The following is a 22,268-nucleotide window of genomic DNA, read 5'->3' as shown; positions in this document are numbered from 1 at the left end:
GCCAGCACCCACAGCGTCCCGAGCGGGAATCGAACCCAGGACCTTCTAACTGTGAGGCGACAGCACTACCAACTGCCACCGTGCCCCCACGACTGCCCTTTTAACAGACAAAAATATACATACATTACTTAGTACTGCACTTTATGCTGCTAGTTTGTAGGGCAGCAACGATCTCCACTCGTCTGTTCTGGGCCAGCGTCTGTAGAACCCCAGATGTGATATAGGGACATCGGCTCTCCTTCTTGACTCGGCCTAAAGATGAAATGCCGTGATCCCCCCCCCCACCCCCTAAAACACGATCATCAGGTACTGTAATTATACTAGCCTGTGCAGCATTCCATTTCGGGTTTATGATCCGGTCCTGAGCGGATGGTAACTTTCGTCATGTTGTCATCTGGCAGGAAACTAAAAGGCGGATTCAGTACTATGAATGGGTACTTCTTATTCCGCCTTGTGGTTTCCTGCCTGATGACTACAAATCAGTGACTACAACATGACGTAAGTGTTAAAATTATGTTTTTATGGCCCGGACGGTTAGCTCAACCGACCACTCTACAACAAAGGTATGGCCATGACAGCAATGGTTAAAAAAAAACGTATGAAAGAGGGAGATACAGCTATTGATATAGGATTCCCATGTAATTCCCAAAGTGAACTGTGCGTGCGGGGCGGCAGTAATTCGCCTAGATGCGTTTTTCTTTTCCACATTATGTTATGAAGAAGTTAATACCGACCGGAAGCAGATGTGTTGTTGAAATCCTGTCGGAGCGGGAGAGAAGGAAGGAACGCAGACAGACAGCGTGCAAACATGGACTGGTAACGTAACAAAACACTTAAATATCATCACTGTCAAAAACAACTGTAAATGGTTTTATACCTAACGTATGTGCCCCTGGTCGGTGTTTGTGCTCGTCGTCTGCTAGACATGTCACATGCATGGCTACTGCTAAGTGGTGCTATCCAAATAGCATAGATAGCATGACTGATGCTAACTGGCGACTGGCTCACCTGTCAGCCGGTACAGCAGTGGTTCCCAAACTTTTTCATGTCAAGCCAAGGACCCCCAAATTGACACTAATTAGCCCCGCGTAGCGGACCCCCATTTGAAAAGATGCCAGGGACCCCCATAAGAGAAGATTTGTATTATGGTTCTAGCAGTGATTCTCAACCATTTTCATTTCAAGGAGGACCCTCAGTTTGACATGCATTAGTCTACAGACCCCCATTTAATGGCACTTCTATCTCTGGGACCCCCAATTTCTATTGTAAAATCAATGTTGATTTAACTCTTGAGAGTGTACAAATGCAACCAAATGGACCCTAACGGGGCCATTTGGTTCCATTTGTACACTCAGTTAGACCCATAAGGGTCCATTTGGTTCTGAACTATCATTTAGCTGGGGACCCCTGGTCGGAACTCCCTCAAGGACCCCTGGGGGTCTGGGAACCACTGGCATAGATAGCATGACTGATGCTAACTGGCTCACCTGTCAGCCTGTATTATAATCATTATTGCAAATAATAATAACCTGTGTGATTTTGTGAAACATAAAATGGTATTCCGCAAAGACAGTTAATCAACCAAGTTTGACATCAGGCTGTTTATTATGCTTATTATCAGTGTTGTACTGTTGTCATTATGTCAGTCTGGACAGGAGGCATACATAAATTAATGCTTGTTTGCATAGAACATGGATCTATCACATCATATGAGTAGAGTTTCAGAAAGTACATTTATTGGAGTGGTTTGCACCACTCAAAAATATTGCCTAACGATGATGTCACTGGTGGACGGGTTTCTGAAATGCCCACAGACTGAGTGAGTAGGGAAACAAATGGTGCTATTTTATCATGAACATTAGGGAGGACCAATTATATGAAGATAGGTTGTGAAGTGGTCCTTTAACTTGACATTGTCATATTGCATTTTCTAATGTTATTTACCTGAAAATGTAGCTTATGTTCTGTTCTAGAGAGCTGGATAGACCCCTGTTATAAATCAAGCATAAGAATTGCATTGATTTCCAGGACAAGGGACACCGTCATTAAATGTGCTTCTTCCAAAAAAATACCTCGACAAGCAACTCGACAACTGCACATCTGTTTAAAAGAACTCTGTCTTCTCTTATCTGCCTGCAGGCAGCATATTGCTGCATGTTGCTTTGTGTGTGTGTATGTTGGGTTGTTGGTGTGGGTGTGGGTCCGTGTGTGTGTGGGAGTGAGAGCGAGAAAGAGACGGCTAGAGATGAAGCGAGAGTGGGATAGACGGCGAGCGAGAAAGTTTGAAATGGAAATGAACGAGAAAGAGGCGAGACAGGCACAGCTGAGACAGAGAGCAAAAGAGGGACAGAGAGAGACACAGACAGAAAGACATGGAGAGACAGAGAGAGAGACTCACATGGTCTTGATGTGAGTGTGAGATACAGGTTGATGTGTAGGCTACAGTATAATATCCTAAACCTTTTAATTACGGTAAGTGTTTGGTTCGATGCCGTGTCTTTAGTTCGACGGCTCATTGTTCTGAAGGTGTGTTGGTCCGAATCGTGCATTACTAATCATATCACTATCCCTAACCCTAAACCTAACCTCATTACTTTACTAAACCCTAAGCCTAAACCTTACCTAACCTCATTACTTGTAACTTTACTAAACCCTAACCCTAAACCTAACCTCATTGCATTACTAAATCCTAACCCTAAACCTAACCGCATGCAGAAGCGATGTATGTTCGGAGCTTCGGACTAACAGGATTTTGGAGTTATGGGCAGTCCCCATTTGGCTCTGAGCTTATGTTGTTGTGCTAATTATGTAACTATGTATAAAGGTGTCAGCTTTGGGATTTTGTTTAATATTTTCAGATGCATTTTCATCATTCTTGAATAAATGCCAGTTGAACATCTTGCAACGCTAGATTATTTTTTAATGTGTTGATGAATCTAGAGTTGCAACACCAACATTGCAGCTGTACAGAAAGCTTGAATTATATCCTTTCCATCTGCAAAGTGTTTGTTTCATAAAAGTCCACCGTAGACGACTAGACATTGTTATGAGCTACTTTCTGTGTTGGCTTTTGGAAGCTGCTCGTCGGAAATCACTGACCTTCGTACCTGTTCCGAATTTGCCCACATTGCAGGAGGACGTTGCGTTCCTGAAAACAAGTGCTTCCAAGCTCCAACACCTGTACGGAATGTCTTGACAGAAAGTAGATTATAACATGTCTGATTGATTTTTATGAAACCAACACTAGAAAGAGGTTGGTGAGAGATGGCTTTGAAATGGTAGCCAATACCAGTAACAACCCAACTTTAGTAGATTTACCAAGTTATATCTATTAAACTGATAAAAAGAAAATATCTATCAGTTAGTTTAACTTTGTTTAATACAATCAGATAGGATTTTCTGTTTGGGTGTGTGGGCTGTCAAATTTGTCAATGGTTGATGTTGCAACTCTATAAAAATCTAGTGTTGGAAGTTGTGGCTATGATGAACAATTCACTTGGTCAAAAATTACAGATTTCATTGGGGACCATACAATTTACCTGGGACCCATATACGACCACCCTTGGGTCCCATTAGGACCCATAACATTGAAAACCTAGCTCTTGATAGCCTTGCAGGGAGTAAGACAAAGTACACTTTTTTTCTAGTCCAGTTTATAATTATAAAGAGCCTATTGGTATCGACTACTTTTACTTTGCTTTTGAAATGAACATTAGGGCCAGAATCAATTGTTACGGTAGCTATGAATGTAGTAGTATGAAAGTATTATTTGTGTTATGTTGGCATCTATACTGTAAATGGTCAATGGTGCATTAAGCGCCTTTATCCAAGGCGCTTTACATAGATTGTGCATTACATTCACCCATTCACACACACACATTTCATACACTGATGGCGACGGAAACCATGCAAGGCACCAACCAGCACATCAGGAGCAATTAGGTGTTCAGTGTCTTGCTCAAGGGCAATTAGACACTAACTCAGGCGGAGTCCGGGTTCGAACTGGCAAACCTTGCGGTTACCATCCGGCCACTCTACCCCTGAGCCGCCGCCGCCATACTACTGTAGACAGAGACCTGTTCTGGTCTCTGTCTACCCTGTTGAGTCATGAACCTGCAATGCTAGTTGTGTTAATATTATATTATCATGCGTTTATTCTCTGTAGGGGAGAAGATGTGTTGCTGTCTCCGGTGGCCAGGGACACTGACGTCACAAGAGCAGCTCGCAGACGCAGCTACAAAAAAGTTGCATGTATCCTTAGTTTGTGTGTGTGTGTTTGTGTCAGAGTGAGAGAGAGAATTAACATTTATTTTCCAATTTAAAATGTATTCATTTTTCAAGAACAAACAAAACAAAAACACACGAACAAACAAACACATACATATAAAGTGGGAATAGTAAAGGTTCTGAAACTTAACTTTGGTCGATTATGTCTCCCCTTCAATAATCCCAGTTGGTATTTTTTTTATCGTCCTTTACGACGAGGTATAACTTGTAAGGATAGTGGAATGGGCAACACAGCAAAACGTGTGGGTAGCGTCTCCTTCACTGCCGTAAAGGAGAACGGACTCTACCGTTGCATAGAAGAAGCTGAGTTTGATTTGATCGGGCGGGTGGTTGGAGTTCCATACACTGGATATGCTGTTCAGGGCCCTCATGCAAGTGCCTTTAAGATTTTGCTCTGTTGAGTTGACACATGGCCATGAGCCCAGGTCCATGAAGTCTTTGACTTCTTATAGGTGATAACTGGCATCCAGATAACTGGCATCCAGCCGGAAGCCAGCCTTGGCCCACTCTGACTCCACTCTGTTTAGGAGCTCCTGAGCTTGTTCCACGTGGTCGAAGTCAAGAGCAGGCTGATGTCGTCTGCATAGTCCAGGTCTGTCAGGACTACTATTGCACAGGCATTAACCTGAAGGGACAAACAAGGCATCTTTCATGGTTTCAGTGTTGCTGCTTGGAGCACATACAAACTCAACAAGGTTGCAGGACTCATACTACCCAGTCACACACATGCTGCTGGCAGGTCACTGAAAACAAGAGCAAAATACCAGCAGAACCATATTGGGGGGATTTGGGGAAATTTTGAGCTGTGTTGCTCATTCCACGATTGCACAATCATTACAGTTATACCTCGTAAAGGTAAACGAGAAAAACTCGTACAATCATTTTCAGAATTTCTTTATGATGAGTTTTACTTTTCTTACTCGCGAGTCGCGACCCAGTCTTTCCCACAATGGTTGCCAAGTAAATATCCCCCAAACGCCTACAATTCCTATTTCAGAAGATACAAAAATTTAAATAGCTTATATACAAGTTCACAATATGTTGTGAGCTCGTAGATCAGCTATTTTCACTGTATACCAGTTAAATATGTACTATATAAAAATGACAAGTGGTTAATACATATTATAATGTATTTGTTTAAGGTTGGTTCACCGGCGGAGACCAAATGTAACTTTTGGGTCTTGAGCTGAAAAGGATTTAAAGCCATAATTTTGTTTTCCTGAGCCCTGCTGTTCAGTCCCATCACCTGACAACCTCAGCCCAGGCCTATCCACGGTAACACCAGCCCGGAACCTCAGACTAAACAGTAACACTCCAGGATCTCTGTTCAGACAAGCTGGTAACTCATGTGCACCATTTTGCTTTGTTCCTTTTGCTTTGTTCATCAACATTTTAGGCAGCGGTTTTATAAAGGCAATTTGTACATCTTTTGGGCCATTTTTAACCCTAGTAATCCTTTAAACCCGAAAATAGCAGATCTGCTGTGAGCTTGTAGGTCGTCGTGTCAAAGTATAAATCAGACATAACTAATCCTACTAACACCCTGCTGTAAATGTCTAATCCTAACCCTGACCCCAACACAATATGTCTAAGCCTAACTCTAAAAATCATCATTGTTAAACCATAAAACAACCATTTATCTTGTGAGGACCAGGAACATAGTCCTCCTATGTTTCCTTTTGGTGTTTTTGGCCCTCACAAGTATAGTAATGCAGGCACGTGCGCGCACACACACTGTCTTAAGTCAAAATTTCTGTCAGTCACCCCCAGGAATAGGAATCCAGACGTGTCGTCCATTATAGCAACAGGAGGCAGAACTCCCAGATTCATTAATACACCGGGAGCTAGCATGGTAACTCTCTCACACACACACACACACACACACATATATATATATATATATATATATATATATATATATATATATATATATACACACACACACACACACACACACACATATTAATCTGTGTACGGTTTGTGTAGCTTCTAGATGACAGTGATTGGACAAACAGTCTTTACCCCTCCCCTCTATCTGGGTTGGTTGATGCCAGCTTCACTGATGACATCGGCAACCTCAACTCCGCCCTTCTGAAGGATGACGACCCAGGAGAGGCCGGTAAACTAAACCAGCGGTTCTCAGACATTCTCATGTCAACGACCCCCAAATTGTATTTGCCTGCGGACCCCTATCTGAAAGTATTTTGCGCCAGGGGCAGGGGCCGGTGTACAGTTGGGTGCCACCGATATTGTCCCTTATCATTTGACCCATTTAGGCCTGACCTCAAAATTTAAAAAAATCCTTCTAAATCCTCCAGTTTTCTGAAATAAATATTTTCACGATTTTTCAAAAATAGCAGACCTACAAGCTCGTAGCGCGCCACTCGGTGGCGCGCTATGAGCTTGTAGATCTGCTATTTTTCAATAGCTAAATTATAACATGTTTAAAACACAAAGGGGTTCCCGCCCAAAATGGGTTAACTGTCCTTTTGTGCAGATCACGCAAACCTCAGCAAAAATAAAAGGACAATATCGATGGCCTCCAACTGTATGTTGGAAGATTCTTCTGAAACATCTGCTGATTCAAATATCTACAGATATAGATCTACAAGCTTGTGGACCGGCTGTTTTCAAATAGCTGATGTATATAGGGTTAAAGTTGTTAAATATATTTTGATGCTATATTAACAAATGTTAAGGACCGCTGGGGTCCCTGGACCTCTGAACTAAACGACACGCTGTAAGTAACAAATACAATTTCCACAGCCTGTAGAGCTACCACAGATGTATTGTATTTGCAAACGTTCGCTTGTGTTTAAAGGAACCCCAAAAACACATCTCAGGGGCTTTATGCTTCTAACAAAGGTACTACATGTGACAAATACAACTTAGTACCAGACTTCAATCTAATTCAGTTGTTTGGGACTGTCTACTCTTCACAGCCTGAGGTCCAAACCTGGATGTTACATCCAATTGTTCTACCACACTGGTTCTTGGGAGACTAATATCTCCTCTTCTCTCCTTTAGCTGCGGCTAGTCTTTTCCCAGAATTCCTTGCTTCCTTTGTGAAATTTTCATCTTCTGCGGTATTTGATCTGTTGGAGGACTACCAGGACCTCTGCCAGGACAAGGTGCAACATTCAAGAACTTGCTATGAAAACAAAACTTATGTAACCAATAATTTAACTGAATGGAGGGGGAAACGATCGTGGATTAATTCACAGAGTCTACATTTCTTAACCACTTAGACCCTATACTTAGTTGATATGAAGGGCTTAATTTTGTATTTGTGTGTGTGCGGGTGTGTAGGTAGCTACTCTGGAGCATGTGGTTCTGAGGTCCGGTCAGCTCAGTAAGACAGCTGGGGTTAAATGGATTCTACAGCAGGAACACAACACATGGAGACTGATCAACTCACTGTACAGGTACCTGTCTCTCTGCCTACATGTCTCTCTTGTCGGAACATCAATATGATGTGGAAATAAAGTGTTCAGTTCCCATGGGAACCAACATCTTTCTGTTTGTCTCCAGGGATCGTGTTCAGTCAGAGATCGGAGATGACGTCATGATGGACCTGTCTGTAAGAGAGATAGAGACACACACACACACACAAACAGACTAATAAACAACAGTGTGTTAATATATTTTGAAATTTCCACATCCTTAATGAAACATCTCTTTGCTTGTGTACCGGGCAGGTCCCCTGTGAGAGTGAGAAGTTAGTTGTGGATCAGCTGTTCCAACGGGATGCAGTCGTCAGACAGAGCCAGGTAACACAAACACACACACACACACACACATTCTTATTCAGAATAAGTAATACAAACGTTTTGTAGCCCTGTTTTGGATCAAGTTCTAATTTACTGGTGGTCCAGATGCCATATTGTGAGGGTCTGTGTTGCACTGTAATTTGTTAATTGGATGTCAAGGGACCGCCATCTTGATGAACAAAATCATCTGGTTTACACTTCTTCCCATTTTGTCTCTAGTTGTTATTCATTGGTTGACACATTGGTCTTCCTGTTTGTTTCTAGCTGGTTGTTGATTGGTTGGAGAGCATTGCCAGAGATCAGATTGGAGACTTTGCGGACAACATCGAATACTACGCCAAGAATGTCTACTGGTCAGTACCTGTCTGTCTCAGTCTGCGTCATGGAGTACATTGTGGTGCAACATTTACAACATCAATTTACAATGTAGGCATTAATCCAGAGCAATTTACAGTAAGCAAGAACAACACAAGGTAATGCATCAAATGCATAGAAATAGAAGTCATCTAGGATCATAAGTAAACCAAGAACCTATCATCAGTCTAACAGTAGAATATCCGTACATTGAAACTATAAACACTATTGTGTGTGTGTGTGTGTGTGTGTGTGTGTGTGTGTGTGTGTGTGTGTGTGTGTGTGTGTGTGTGTGTGTGTGTGTGTGTGTGTGTGTGTGTGTGTGTGTGTGTGTGTGTGTGTGTGTGTGTGTGTGTGTGTGTGTGTGTGTGTGTGTGTGTGTGTGTGTGTGTGTGTGTGTGTGTGTGTGTGTGTGTGTGTGTGTGTGTGTGTGTGTGTGTGTGTGTGTGTGTGTGTGTGTGTGTGTGTGTGTGTGTGTGTGTGTGTTGCAGGGAGAACACCCTCCATGCTTTGAAGATGAGAAGAGCTGGAAGTACTGGAGTGACAACAGCCCTGGTCACTGAACTGGTGAGAGCCCCACTGGTCCTTCTGCTCCCGATGGAGATGTTAAGCAGCGCCTCCCAACCTTATCTGGAAGAACGGGGAAATCTCAAAAGCGTTTGTGGTCCACCCATCTGACCGCTTAAAAGATGGGTCGGACGGGTGGACCGCGTGCATTTTCAGAGCATTCAGAGTTTATTTTAATGATCAATCGACTGTGTTCTGGCTTGGATCAATAGAACTAACGCAGTGTAGTTTTAAGTTCCTTTTTTTTTCCCCCTTTTAATTTTTTATTTTTTTGCATAGTTTTTTATACAGCTTTTTGTCCTAACTCGTGTCACGTTTGCCATTGACAATGAAAGGAGAATGTACGTCATGTGTCTGAGCAAATCCTTGATCGACATGTTGCGTCATGATGATGTACGATGATAAGAGCACCCCTCACTTCACACAGGTGTGATTTTTAATATTAATGCTATATTATGATTAAAATTGTAGGGCTTTGGTAAATATTTGGGGAGCCCACCTTTGGGCCCCAGCCCACAGGTTGGGAAACCACTGATCTACCTGTCTCTCTCTCTCTACTTATCCCTCTCTGCCTGTATGTCTCTCTACCTCTCTGCCTGTCCCTGTCTTGTCTTTATATACCTGTATCTCTCTCTGTACCTGTCTTTGTCTCTGTGGTAGGACCCAGATGCTCCAGTGAGACAGCAGCGCCCTCTGGTGGACCTGGACAGAGAAGACGAAAACAGACTCCTGAAGAACCTGTTCACCCTCATCAGAGCTGGAATGATAGAACAGGTATGTATCGTCTCCTTTCCACCTATGAACCTTCCAGAACCAGTGGAGTTCTGTCACGTTTTGTTTTTGTGTAAATCAGTGGTTCCCAAACGTATTCATGTCAAGGACCCCCAAACTGACACTCATTAGCCCGCGGACCCCCCATTTGAAAATGTATGCCAAAAGAGAAGATTTTCACGGTTCTAGCAGTGATTTTACAACCATTTTCTTTTCAAGGACCCCCACTTTGACCTGAATTAGGCTACGGTCCCCCATTTCTATCTCTGGGACCCCAATGTATATTGTAAAATCAAAGTTAATTTAACTCTGAGGGTGTACACTCTGAGTTACAGACCCATAAGGGTCCATTTGGTTCCTAACTATCATTTTGCTGGGGACCCCCTGAAACTCCCTCAAGGACCTCTAGGGGTCCCCGGACCCCACTTTGGGAACCATTGTTGTACATTAGTGTACACTATAGTGTACACTGACACGTTATCTCGCTATTTTAGGTTTGGTTTTGTCAAAAGTATCATTTCCGAGTTCTCGGTTGGAACTTTGAATTTGTACTACCTTCATAGCTGGACCCAAATTAGTTTCTGACGAACTTACGTATGTGAAACTCAGTAGTTTATGGATAAGCTCGGCATTATCCATAAACCGTGAAAAGGTTTGTTCACATATTGTAATCGAAAAGATCCATTAGATGGCACATGATCAGTAAGCTTGGTGGGAAATGGGAATGATCAGTAGGTTGCCCTGAAGAAATGATTATCTTTTTGCTGACTGATGCCAGATGTTTGGGTGTGATCCAGAGAGTCCTAGTACTCCTAGATCACCAGTTACCAATGTTTTGACCGATGGCTTGTCCAAATGTGCAACATTTTCTAATCGGTTTGAGAAAAACGTAGATCTTTATTAAAGGAACGTTTAGATTATAAGCAAATGCATAAATACTATATATGAAAAAGTCATAACATAATTTTCATTCTATAATGAACAAGAAATGCACTCTGTCGAGGTTCCAACTTGCGCCTTGCACACAAGTAGGCCATACATTGCCTACTTGTGCGTAAGAAGAGTGCGTAAGCAGAGCGCGCAAGTACTGCTTCTAACTAATGTCTATTACAACTGCTCTAAATCCTTTAGACCTGTTATTGACCTTATACCAACCTTAAAACGTACCTTAGTTACGTCAACAGCCAAAAAGGGACCACCATTCTTACCCAGACATGCATACATACCCAGCCAATCACCAAACGTAACTTAGTTACGTCATCAAGAATGGTGGTCCCTGATTGGCCGACAGACAACGGGTACAGGCTCTGGTTCTGACATACAATTGGTCCGACTGTCATTTGAACAACCTCCCCCTGTCAGGTGTAAAGGAGCAACATGGACACTCAGGCATGAAGGAAGCATGAGTTCAAGTCCGTTGCTCCCCCCCATGTCCCCCATATATGGGGACTAGGTTGGCGGAGGGTGTGTAGAGCCCAGGAGCACATTAGATAATTGACACAGGGGTGAAAAATAGGTTACAAAATTGTGGGATAAAAATATATAATATAATAATACCCTAACCTAACCATAACCTCAAGCACGGGAGCAGCGCATGTTCGACCGCATGTCCGACAGTTGTTTCCACACCTTTGGTGTGTCGGATCTGCGTGTGCATCCCACGGACAACACCGACATATCCAGCCGATTACAAATGGTAAATGGTGCATTTATATAGCGCCTTTATCCAAGGCGCTTTACATAGTGCATTACATTCACCCATTCACACACATTCATACACCGATTGCGGCGGAAGCCATGCAAGGTACCAACCAGCACATCGGGAGCAATTTGGGGTTCAGTGTCTTGCCCAAGGACACTTCGACATGTAGACAGGAGGAGCCGGGATTCGAACCGCCGACCCATGGATCATTGGACGACCTGCTCTACCTCTTGAGCCACAGTCGCCCCAGCACAGTCGCCCCAGATTACAGTACGCTCTGCTTGCGCAAGTAACAAGCAAACTTGCATTGTGTCATTTGTGTGTGTGTGTCTGTGTGTCTGTCTAGGCTCAGAGGCTATGTAAACGTTGTGGTCAGGCCTGGAGAGCAGCGACTCTGGAGGGATGGAAGCTTTACCATGACCCAAACATCAACTCAGGTACCGTTACTATGACAACCACACGGTTATCGTCATGACAACCTCAACTGCTAACGTGACATCTTTTTTGCCCTGTAATTATTGTTTTCGTTTTGATTAGAATTGCTTCTAATAATAGTATTTCATCAGGCTCTGTGGAGCTGCTGCCGGTTGAAGGAAACCCAAATAGAGGAATCTGGAAAAGCTGTTGTTGGAGAATGGCTGAAGAGGTATTTATACACACAGAATAGTACTAATACTACAACAACCACTTTAACCCTAGTGTCCCTGTTCTGGGTATGTCATATTGGCCACCAAACCATGTAAAATAGAACACCATTCCATGTAAAAATAGATCTACAAACTCGGCATAGGAAAGGTAGCTCAGACTGTTCGGTGTGCATGAGATGGAGAGCGATAAAAGAGACTGATGTGTCTACACAATGCACACACATGATGACATGCGTATCCTTAAATTCGGTCATACAGTAGTAGTAGGGACCGATGAATCACCCAAATACATTTTATTTTCAAATCTAGCATGCTTGGCCCCTTTGGCTCCATGTCTTCTGTGGCATGTGTGAAGTCAAGAGGGTGCTGTGTTAGGCTATAGCATTTTCTAAGTATCTGCGTCAAAGAGCCTAAAGATTGACCCAAGACCAACTGCGTTGAATGTACGACATTAGGACTGAAGGTTCTGGGGTATGTTGACACATTTATAAAAGGTTCATCTAATGCTGTCGACTGTCGTATTTGCATTTGCGTCTTCTATTTGCTACTTACGGTACCAGAATACTAGTACATCACAAGGTTTAAGGGTTCTTTATTCTTCAATGTATGGGTAAAAATGTTTATGATGTTTCCTCAGACATTGCAATAAAATTATTATTATGTAAGATTCCAAAATGGCCATCCTAATGGCTTCAATTGGCCATGTGAGTGTGTGTGTGTAATGTTTATGTATTGTGTCTTTCAGGAGCAGTTAAACAGATATGAGAGAGCAATCTATGCCGTCCTCAGTGGAAACTTCAGGCCGGTACGTTAACCTGCACAGAATCATAAAATGTTTTCCTGACCATTTCTAAATGTTTTTTCATCCATCTCTGCCTCAGTGCCTCAATATGTTCTCAATTTGATAGAGCATCTTCTGTCCTGTAACGTGTGTGTGTGGTGTGTGTGTCTTTTCAGTTGTTGCCAGTGTGCGAGTCATGGGAGGATTGTGTTTGGGCGTACTTCAAAGTGATGGTCGACTCGTTGGTGGAACAGGAAGTGATGTCATCAGGCATGGCCCACCAGGACATTGACACTCTGCCACGAGAGTATCTAGAAGCCAAGTAATGCATACCACACCACGCATACCAACACACACAGCACAAACAAACACATTTTTAAATTACCTAAATGATCTTACAGTACCAGAAGTAGTATTCTTTTGGCTGAATGTTATTTCAATTGTCTGTACTGTCTACCTCTGAATCGTCTTTCTCTTGTCAGCTGGACAATGGAGAAAGTGTTTGAAGAGCTCCAAGCAACAGAGTCTAAGGTAGAGCTCACGTACAAATATACAGTATATTAGGGACATTATTTTTTGAGGGGCGCTAGCCCCTCCTACGTCCAGCTTTCCGGTTTTGTGTGAACACAAACATTGGCTGATGATTGGCTGATCACGCCATAGCGATGATTTAGTTGGCTGAGCAAAGTACATATTGAAGATAAAAGTGAGGGCAGAAAAGTGAAGACGCCAAAAGTGATTGGCCGGAATGACATTCGTGATGATTTGAATGGTTGAGCACGGAATGTGATGGTATGATGAGCACGGAATGTGATGGTATGATGATGTATGATAAGAGTGCCCCTCATTTCACACAAGTGTGATTTTTTTAATTGCATATTAGCACTGAAATTGAGACCAGCTTGATTCAAGAGGTTTTATAATCATACACATGAAATGTTGATTGGTTTCATGCATAAAATGGTCAAGTTTTGCTGGACTATTTGTTCTCTATGGGTTGGTGATGGATTAATAGCATTATCACAATGTGTCTCTGGATTTTAATTAGTAGTGTTTGTGTTTCAGAGGGTGTTGGAAGAGACCAGAGAACATTATCATGTGATCCAGAAGGCTGTCATACTAGGAGACCTGGACGGTATGACCTATGACCTTTACAGTCCATTTAACCCCTGACTTGTTTCCCCCATCATATTTTGGTCACATAGTTTTAGGTGCTTTCACATGGAATAACTGATTGGCCGATATTTACTTTAAACCAGACACGTCACATACACACTATAACGAATGAAGATGAAGCAGGCACCCCCACTACATATTGTATAGTTTTGTTGCAGATTCAACTTTTTTATACATTTCATAGACATGTTTGACAGAACTGTCATGGTGTAGCGTAGTGTTGGATCCATGCTAATGTGTATTTTCAGACGGTTACCCACTTAAACCCTCCTACACCAAACCTTTTTCCCGGAAATGGCTGATCTACAAGCCCACACAACGCCTCGCAGAGCTTGTAGATCTGCTATTTTCGGCTAATGTTCCCTTCAGAATGGGTATTCTCGGGTTCAAGTGTTTAAGCAATGAATGGTCTGTGTCTCTTTCTCAGGTCTTCTGGAGGACTTCGGTGTTTGGCTGACAGGTCCCAAGCCTCTCCCATCTCACCTGCTGCGCTTCATGTCTCACCTGGTGTTGTTCTACCGCTCTCTGGGCATGGCACTAAAAGTACATGCACACATACACAACACTACACATAGTACATAGTTCTATGTTCATACAGTACAGTGGTTCCCAAACCTTTTTATGTCAAGGACCCCCAAATTGACACTAATTAGCCCGCCGACCCCCATTTGAAGAGACATGCCAGGGACCCCCATAAGAGCCGATTTGTACGGCTCTAGCAGTGATTCTCAACCCGTTTAATTTCAAGGACCCCCATTTTGACGTGCATTAGTCTACGGACCCCCATTGAATGATATTTCTATCTCTGAGACCCCGATTTATATTGTAACATCAATGTTAAAGGAGCATTCAGTGATTTGGGTGATTTGGAAAACCACCCGGTCCACCCCGGTAACAAAATGTGCACATGCACGCTCTACAGTGGGGGGAAGTGCAACAGGCCAACAGCATGTGCACCAAGGCCCGCCCCCACTCGATCATGATTGGAGGAAGGCCCCTCTCATCCTGATTGGATGAAGGCTTTGCCACCCGCCACCAAAACTGAAACTAGGCTTTTTTGACCCCAGGGGCTCCCTGGGGACAGGGAGGAACTCCTTATATGGTCAGCACACTATAGTAGGGAGGATTATCCAGAAAAAAATAAGTGATATTTGAATTAAGTCAAATCACTGAATATACCTTTAATTTAACTCTGAGTGTGTACAAATTTAACTCAGAGTGTACCAAATGGACCCTAACGGGTCCATTTGGTTCCACATTCTGTGTGGTGTGAAACCAAAGTGGAACCCACTTTGGGAACCACTGATATGGTACGCAGGGGCGTGGAGATTTCGGCATATTGTGAATGTGTATGGCTGCATGTCATATATTGGCATATTAATCAAAGACTGTTACTGTTACTGTGTACGACACACTGATAAAGCATTGCACTTGTTTACAACAGGGTTCACCTTTTCAATTCATCAGAACATGTTAATAGATCCTGGAATTCTAAATGAGGGTACAGATAGGGTAAAGTTTGAGATCCCATAAAGCTAATTTAGGAACATTTTGGGGGTGGGTAGATACAGATATAGTCAGATATGCATACTGCAGATATATAGATAGATAAAATGACACATCTGCTTTCCCGGTTTTAATGGCTTAACTGAGTTACAAATGGATACGTCCTTGTTTTCTGTGATTAACTACCATGTTTCTTTGTACAGGAGGACGTGTGTGTGGACATACTGCAGACCTACCATGACTACCATGTTTCTTTGTACAGGAGGACGTGTGTGTGGACATACTGCAGACCTACATCAGCGTGTTGATCAAAGAGCATCAGTGGGAACTCATCGCCAGCTACGTCAGCCAACTTCCTGTCGGCACAGCGACCGTACAGTATGCCAACTTCCTGGAGACCATTAGCCAGTCGGAACAGAGGAAGAGGTGTCTGCAGCTGGCGAATGATTCTGGTAAAACTATGATCAGTCATCTGAAGCTAATTCACCTTTAGTTTTATATTCATTAGAGGTGTGGAAAATAATCAATTCTAAGATGCATGATTACACTGATACTGATGATGCAGTGACATCATTGATTATAGCCTATGAACGTTGATATCCAATTACTTCTGGAGGCAACATTGCATTGATCTGTCTGTGATGCTTTGTTTTTGAAGACTGAGCATCATTCTCACAGTAGGTAGGCTAAGCCTATACATTTATTTATTTGAAATGTAATTTCATGTTGAGATATGTTTCAAGGAGTTCATAATATGTCTACGTATATGACTTGTTTATATTTACTGATGAAAAGTATCCATTGGCAGAAACATAGAAAATTGAAATGCATTGTCGAAATCGAATCATGAGACCAATCAAGATTCACACCTCCTTATATTCATTCACCGTATTCACAGTACAGCTTCTGTACGTGGCAGTTAAAGTTTAATTCCGGACCAGTGCTTTTCTTACCGTAATCTGATCTTACTATATCCAACAACCACTGGTAGAGGTCGGGAAAGAAAGGAAAAATAATTCAGAGGGGACTGCAGCTCAGCATGTGCGCTGGTTCTTAGGCTCGCTCATCCATGTTGCACATCCATGGCAATCATTCAGCATTCGGCACCAGATGCACCGCGGAGGATTCAAACTCCTAGACTCTTTGATCGTTGCTAGTAGTGAAAACTGTGCTTAGCTAAAAAGAAATAGCCCTGTTTGAATAAATGGCATCTGCCACTTAAGAAGATACATCAGATAGATGTCAGAAAAAGCAAATGTTTAAACATTTTGAGGTCACATGCCTGACATTAAGTGTGTGTGTGCGTAGATCTAGATATAGCAGCGATCACCAAGCTGGTGGTGGAGACGGTTAGAGACAGAGACGGCACCGAGTTCACGCACCACAACACCCTGGATACTGCCACTACAGAGGTACACACACACACACTCTGACACTGCTACCACACATACACACACACACGCTGCTACTAATACTACACTGGTACACAGTACACACACATACTGCATGTGTGAATTCCCTGTTTGTTGTGTTCTCTGATGATAGGAGGACCAGAAGAAGATTGACGTCATTGATTGGCTGCTGTTTGACCCCGCCCACCGAGCAGAAGCTCTCAAGCAGTCCAATGCCATCATGAGGAAGTTCTTGGGTACCTTTCTCTCTGTCTACTGTACTTGTCTGTCTGCTGTTACAGATGAAAAGACTCCCATACCCAGTCCTGAGGCTGATTTATTTTATTTTTTTTAAGGTTTCAGTTTGTTTTCTGAACAAACTGTGTTTCTATGTCACTCATTCTCAAAATATTCTCAAATCTGAAAATATGTTGTTCCAGGGACCCCCCAGAAGCAAAGATTTGAGTTAAAAACGTTCGCTCTGAAACAATATATATTCAAAGATTTGCGCCACATTTTAACGATTTTTAAATTGCAGATCTACAAGCTCATATGAGCTTGTAGATCTGTTATTTTTCAATAGCTAAAGTAACATAATGCTTAAAACACCAAAAGGGGTTCCTGTCCTGAATGGGTTAAAAACATAATTCCCATTGCATTTCTTAATTGCACGAAGACTGCACAGGAGTATACTGGTCGGCCCTTGCTCTTCTCTGACGCTCCTGTTTTTGTCTGCATTTATGTCCCATTATAAAACGAGGCGACTATTCTTTTCAATTCACCTTGTTTCACTTTGTCCTGATGTGTTTGGCCCTGTCCAGTGTAACTGGACAGGGCCATCACTTGGGGGCCCCGTAGTTGGCAATTGCCACCTCGCATTGGGCATTTAACATCATTCTGTTCTTTTATGCACATTATACCCCCCTTTTTATTTTTTTCTGAAATGACTGGAACGGGACCCGACTGTAGGGTTCGACTTTGCTTTCTCTTCTACCTGTCTGCCTTTTTTCAGCTCTTCAGAAACTAGATGTCACTGTGACCATGTCTGTCTGTCTGTTGTCTGTAGCTGTTCAGAAACTGGATGCTGTGAAGGCCGTGTTCTCCAAGCTGCCCGAAGATTCTATGAGGGAGATTTATCGTCAGTGGGAGGGTCTTAGCCAGGATACGCCTCTTCCTGCCGAGGACGAGAACGCCGTCAGAGAGCACCTGTGCATCAGAGCTTACCTGGTCAGGCATCACCTAACATCTACCTATCATTCTCTATCTAGACGCATTGCATATAGATTAAGATGTAATATTGTCTATGTTGGGTGGAAACCTCATATTATGTCCAAAACTGTTACGTTTCAGAATTTGAATTAAAAAACGACACAAGTAGCAGATCTACAAGCTGCTACTTTGCTGATCATATTAGTCACATGCTTTCATGTGACTAGTATGATCACGTAGGGCATTCATTTACGAAAATACACAAAAAAGGTTACAATATGGAAATAAGAGGTTTCTGACTGATGCCAACGATATACTGTACATATTGGGGCTACCGCTACACAATACCTGTATATCAAAAGTGTATTGTGAATCAACATTCACAATATACTGTGCATATCACAAAAGCTATATATGTATATAACAATCCATTTATAAAGGATGTTTTTTGTTTGGGTTAGAAGAAATTGTTTTAAGGGGATCAGTGCGAACGGTATTGTTGGTGGTTTATAACAGCTAGGTGCTGGGGGGGGTTTTCTCAGTAAAACCATGTTGTTGGAATTATGGAAATACACAGTAATCCATTTTTCTTATTTTTCACGTACAGTAGGCTTTTCATTCTCTCTTTTCATCGGTAGAATGAATATTTGTTTACTTATCAAGACGAGTCATATCGCAATATTCAATAATGTTTTTGCATGTTTTCCTAATATTGAGTAACCCTAACACACACACACACACTACTTAATAATATGTATTTAATCTCTTAACAGGAAGCCCATGAGGCGTTTAATGATTGGTTCAGCCACAGTAACTCCGCCCCTCAGAAGCCAGAACCCGCCCCACAGGCCAAGTTCACTGAGAGAGTAGCCAATGAGATGAGAGAGAAGGAATACCAGGTATCAACGTTTTTATTTTATTTTTTCACTGCAAAAAAAAATCCTATTGAGCTAATTCATGGAACGCAACCCTATGCAGATACATTAATATTACATTAACGTGTGTGTGTGTGTGTGTGTGTGTGTGTGTGTGTGTGCGTGCGTGCGTGTAGAGTGATTATGCCAGGTGGGAGGCGGGCGTTGAAGCTTTGACTGTCGACGTTAAAGAAAGAATCTACAACGTTCTGCTGTTTGTTGATGGAGGATGGATGGTCGACAACAGACAGGTCAGTGTTTGTTGATGGTGCACGTGCTGTTGGCCTGTTGTCATCCCCCCCCCCCCCCCCCCACTGTAGAGCGTGTGCATGTGCACATCTTGTTTCCGGGGGCGGACCGGGTTTCCAAATCACCCGAATCACTGAATGCTCCTGTTAATGTGTTGTCTCAGGATGCTTTGGAGGACGTTGAGCGCAGCCACCAGATGGCGATGCTGCGCTCCCTGTGTCTCCCCAGACTGAGCGTGTTGTTGCTGAACGTGCTGCAGCGCTCCAACCAACACCAGGAGGCGCTGCGCCTCGCTGACATCATCGCCTCTGACCAGCACAGGCTGTATGAGGTGGGTCTGGCGTCACTGGCTGCCTGTTGTTGTCAGTGGTGTAAAAAGTACTCAAAACCCCTTTTGGTGTTTTAAGCATTATGTTATGCTTTAGCTGTTGAAAAATAGCAGATCTACAAGCTCATAGCGTGGCACCGAGTGCCGCGCTATGAACTTGTAGGTCTGCTATTTTTGAAAAATTGTGAAAATGTGCGCAAATCTTTGCATATATGTTCTTTCAGAGTGAAAGTTTTTAACTCAAATCTTTGCTTCTGGGGGGGTCCCTGGAACAGCATATTTTCAGATGGGGGTCCGCAGCCAAATACAGATAATTCTGGGCGTCCTTGACATGAAATATTGAGAACCACTGATATAGAAACATATCATTTCATTTTTCAGAAAACTGTCATGATTTAGAAGACATTTTTTTAATTTTGACGTCGGGCCTAAATGGTTAAGTATCAATACTGCAATTTAGAATTACTCTGTAAAGTAAAAGTGCGGAATTCAAAATGTACTTGGGTAAAAGTACAAAAGTATCGGCATCAAAATGTACTTGAAGTACCAAAAGTAAAAGTACTCATTATGCAGAATGTCCCATTTCACAAGTTTTCAAAAGTGTCAAAATCTTTTGAAAATGGCAGATCTACAAGCTCACAATGCATCGCATCGCCTACGAGCTCGTCTATTTTCAAATGGCCGAAATGTGTGTATATATGTAGGGCTGAAGTGATTAATTAATGTATATCTGTAATAATAATCAACTAGTAACTAAAGTTTGCAAATATATGTCTCTCCAGGTGTTTTCTAAAGAGGAACTGAGTCGGTTCCTTCAGAGGTTCCGAGATTCGTCCCTGCTGCTCTTGGACAGTGGACTGGACGCACTGGGATACCAGTTACAAGCATAATCAGATAGTCCTGGGATCACACACACACACACACACACACACACACACACACACACACAGAGTAGCAGTGTTTGTTTCATTTATATTGTTGGCTGACTCAGCTTTTGGATTTCTGAAGAAGAATTATTTGTCCATACTTGCGTTTTGTATTGAATTATAAAAAATAAAATATGTTTTTGTAAATTTCAGTTGTTTTTTTCTGTGATTTGTTGAAGTTTACTTTCACCCAATTAGCCCACCAAACATTTAATATAGTCCTGGGACCATTGCCCACCTTCGTTAGGGCCGCTAACTAATTGAATCCATTCCAAGTATTTTTGCTATAAGATGAGGCCGCATAGGCCGAAACGTTGCTGTTTCCCTATTAAAAGTTGGTTCAATGCATTTGAAGATAGTGTGTGGGTGTTTGTTCCTTTTTATTTTTAGTTGTTAAAATAGGAATATAATGTATCAGTAGATAAACCTATCCCTTCTGTGATGACAATGAACCACTTAAACCCTATTTACTTAGTTCACCGGGGTCCCTCCGGGTGGGGGTCCTTGAGGGAGTTCCAGGGGGTCCCCAGCTAAATGATACTTAGGAACCAAATGGACCCTTATGGTCTGTTACTCAGAGTGTACAAATGGACCCATTTGTACACATTTGTACAGCTTTCGGTCGATCCACTGACGACCTTCAGGCATCAGATCTCAGAGTTAAATTCACTTTTATTTTACAACATACACTGGGGTCCCAGAGATGGAAATGCCATTAAATAGGGGACCGTACTGCCTAATTCAGGTCAAACCGTAGGGGCCCTTGAAATGAAAATGGTTGAAAATCACTGTTAAAGCCGCAAAAAATCTAATGAATATAATTTTGGGGGTCCTTAGGCCCATCTTGGAATGCAAGGGTTCATGTGGTTTATGAGCAAATTCAGGAATAGGCTAAGGCCATAGCATCGGCTAAACAAGTGGGGGTTTGTCCTGCAATCTTTCATTACATTTAGAGATCTTTTGGGACAAGCCTAAGTGGACATTTTAACCCCAACGTGTTTTCAAGCCTTGTATATGAATGCCTTGTTTGTAAACCTTTTTAATGCAATTTCTTTTTACAAGGTTATTGTTATGAAATTATCATGAATGTCTTGATTGAATTATTAGTGGTTGTCAAACCTTTCATTTCAAGGTGCCCCATAACGCTTGAGAGAGAGAGAGAGGTAAGGTTCAGTTTACAATTAGTACAGACAGAGGTACGATTTACAAGTATTGTTAAAAGGATAGTCTCGCATAGCCAGATGACTATTCCACAATCTTCAAATGCTATATAGAGTCTGGAACTACACATAGAAGCCCTGGGCTTGTTTTAATTTGGGTCCATTTGGAACCCCTTCAAGGAACTCGTGAGGGTCCCACTCCCTGGACGGCTGGACGCCACTTTTACTTAATATTTTTGTTAGAAATGTGTTACAGCTTGTAACATTTCTTCTACATGTAATTTAGTAAAACTCCAGCAGGTGGCGCGCTCCCTCTGACACGATGGTTTACTTCCGCGCTACAGATCACAGAGGAAGCTCTGTTCTCATGTGACGTCACAAGACACTGTCAAGTCAACAACAGCTAAAGGCACTACAGCCGGAGGTTGGCGGATTTTGCTTTTAAAATAAAAGCACAAAGATTGTCCGCGTTTTGGGGAAAATATAATGTAAATCACAGGCTGTTTCTGAAATGCAATGCATCAAAGGCA

General features: G+C 42.4%; 1 protein-coding gene across 1 annotated transcript; it reads left to right on the top strand.

The window, feature by feature from the left end:
- The first annotated feature begins 661 nt into the window (after window positions 1-661).
- nup107 (nucleoporin 107) lies at window positions 662-20,730 on the top strand. Its single transcript, XM_079494894.1, has 27 exons — window positions 662-816; window positions 4,166-4,251; window positions 5,525-5,626; window positions 6,048-6,139; window positions 6,274-6,406; window positions 7,315-7,418; window positions 7,597-7,712; window positions 7,819-7,867; window positions 7,986-8,057; window positions 8,322-8,410; window positions 8,903-8,978; window positions 9,639-9,752; window positions 11,798-11,888; window positions 12,018-12,097; window positions 12,844-12,903; window positions 13,056-13,201; window positions 13,362-13,410; window positions 13,945-14,014; window positions 14,483-14,598; window positions 15,824-16,013; window positions 16,870-16,973; window positions 17,107-17,209; window positions 18,019-18,179; window positions 18,935-19,060; window positions 19,213-19,326; window positions 19,488-19,655; window positions 20,435-20,730. Exons 1-27 carry the CDS (start codon window positions 809-811, stop codon window positions 20,540-20,542), a joined length of 2,727 nt encoding a protein of 908 aa, XP_079351020.1. The 5' UTR covers window positions 662-808; the 3' UTR covers window positions 20,543-20,730.
- Window positions 20,731-22,268: the final 1,538 nt, after the last annotated feature.

This window comes from Electrona antarctica, assembly GCF_951216825.1.
Source record: "Electrona antarctica genome assembly, chromosome: 23".
In the NCBI taxonomy this organism is placed as follows: Eukaryota; Metazoa; Chordata; class Actinopteri; order Myctophiformes; family Myctophidae; genus Electrona; species Electrona antarctica.
This window is presented reverse-complemented; position numbering and strand designations above follow the sequence as displayed.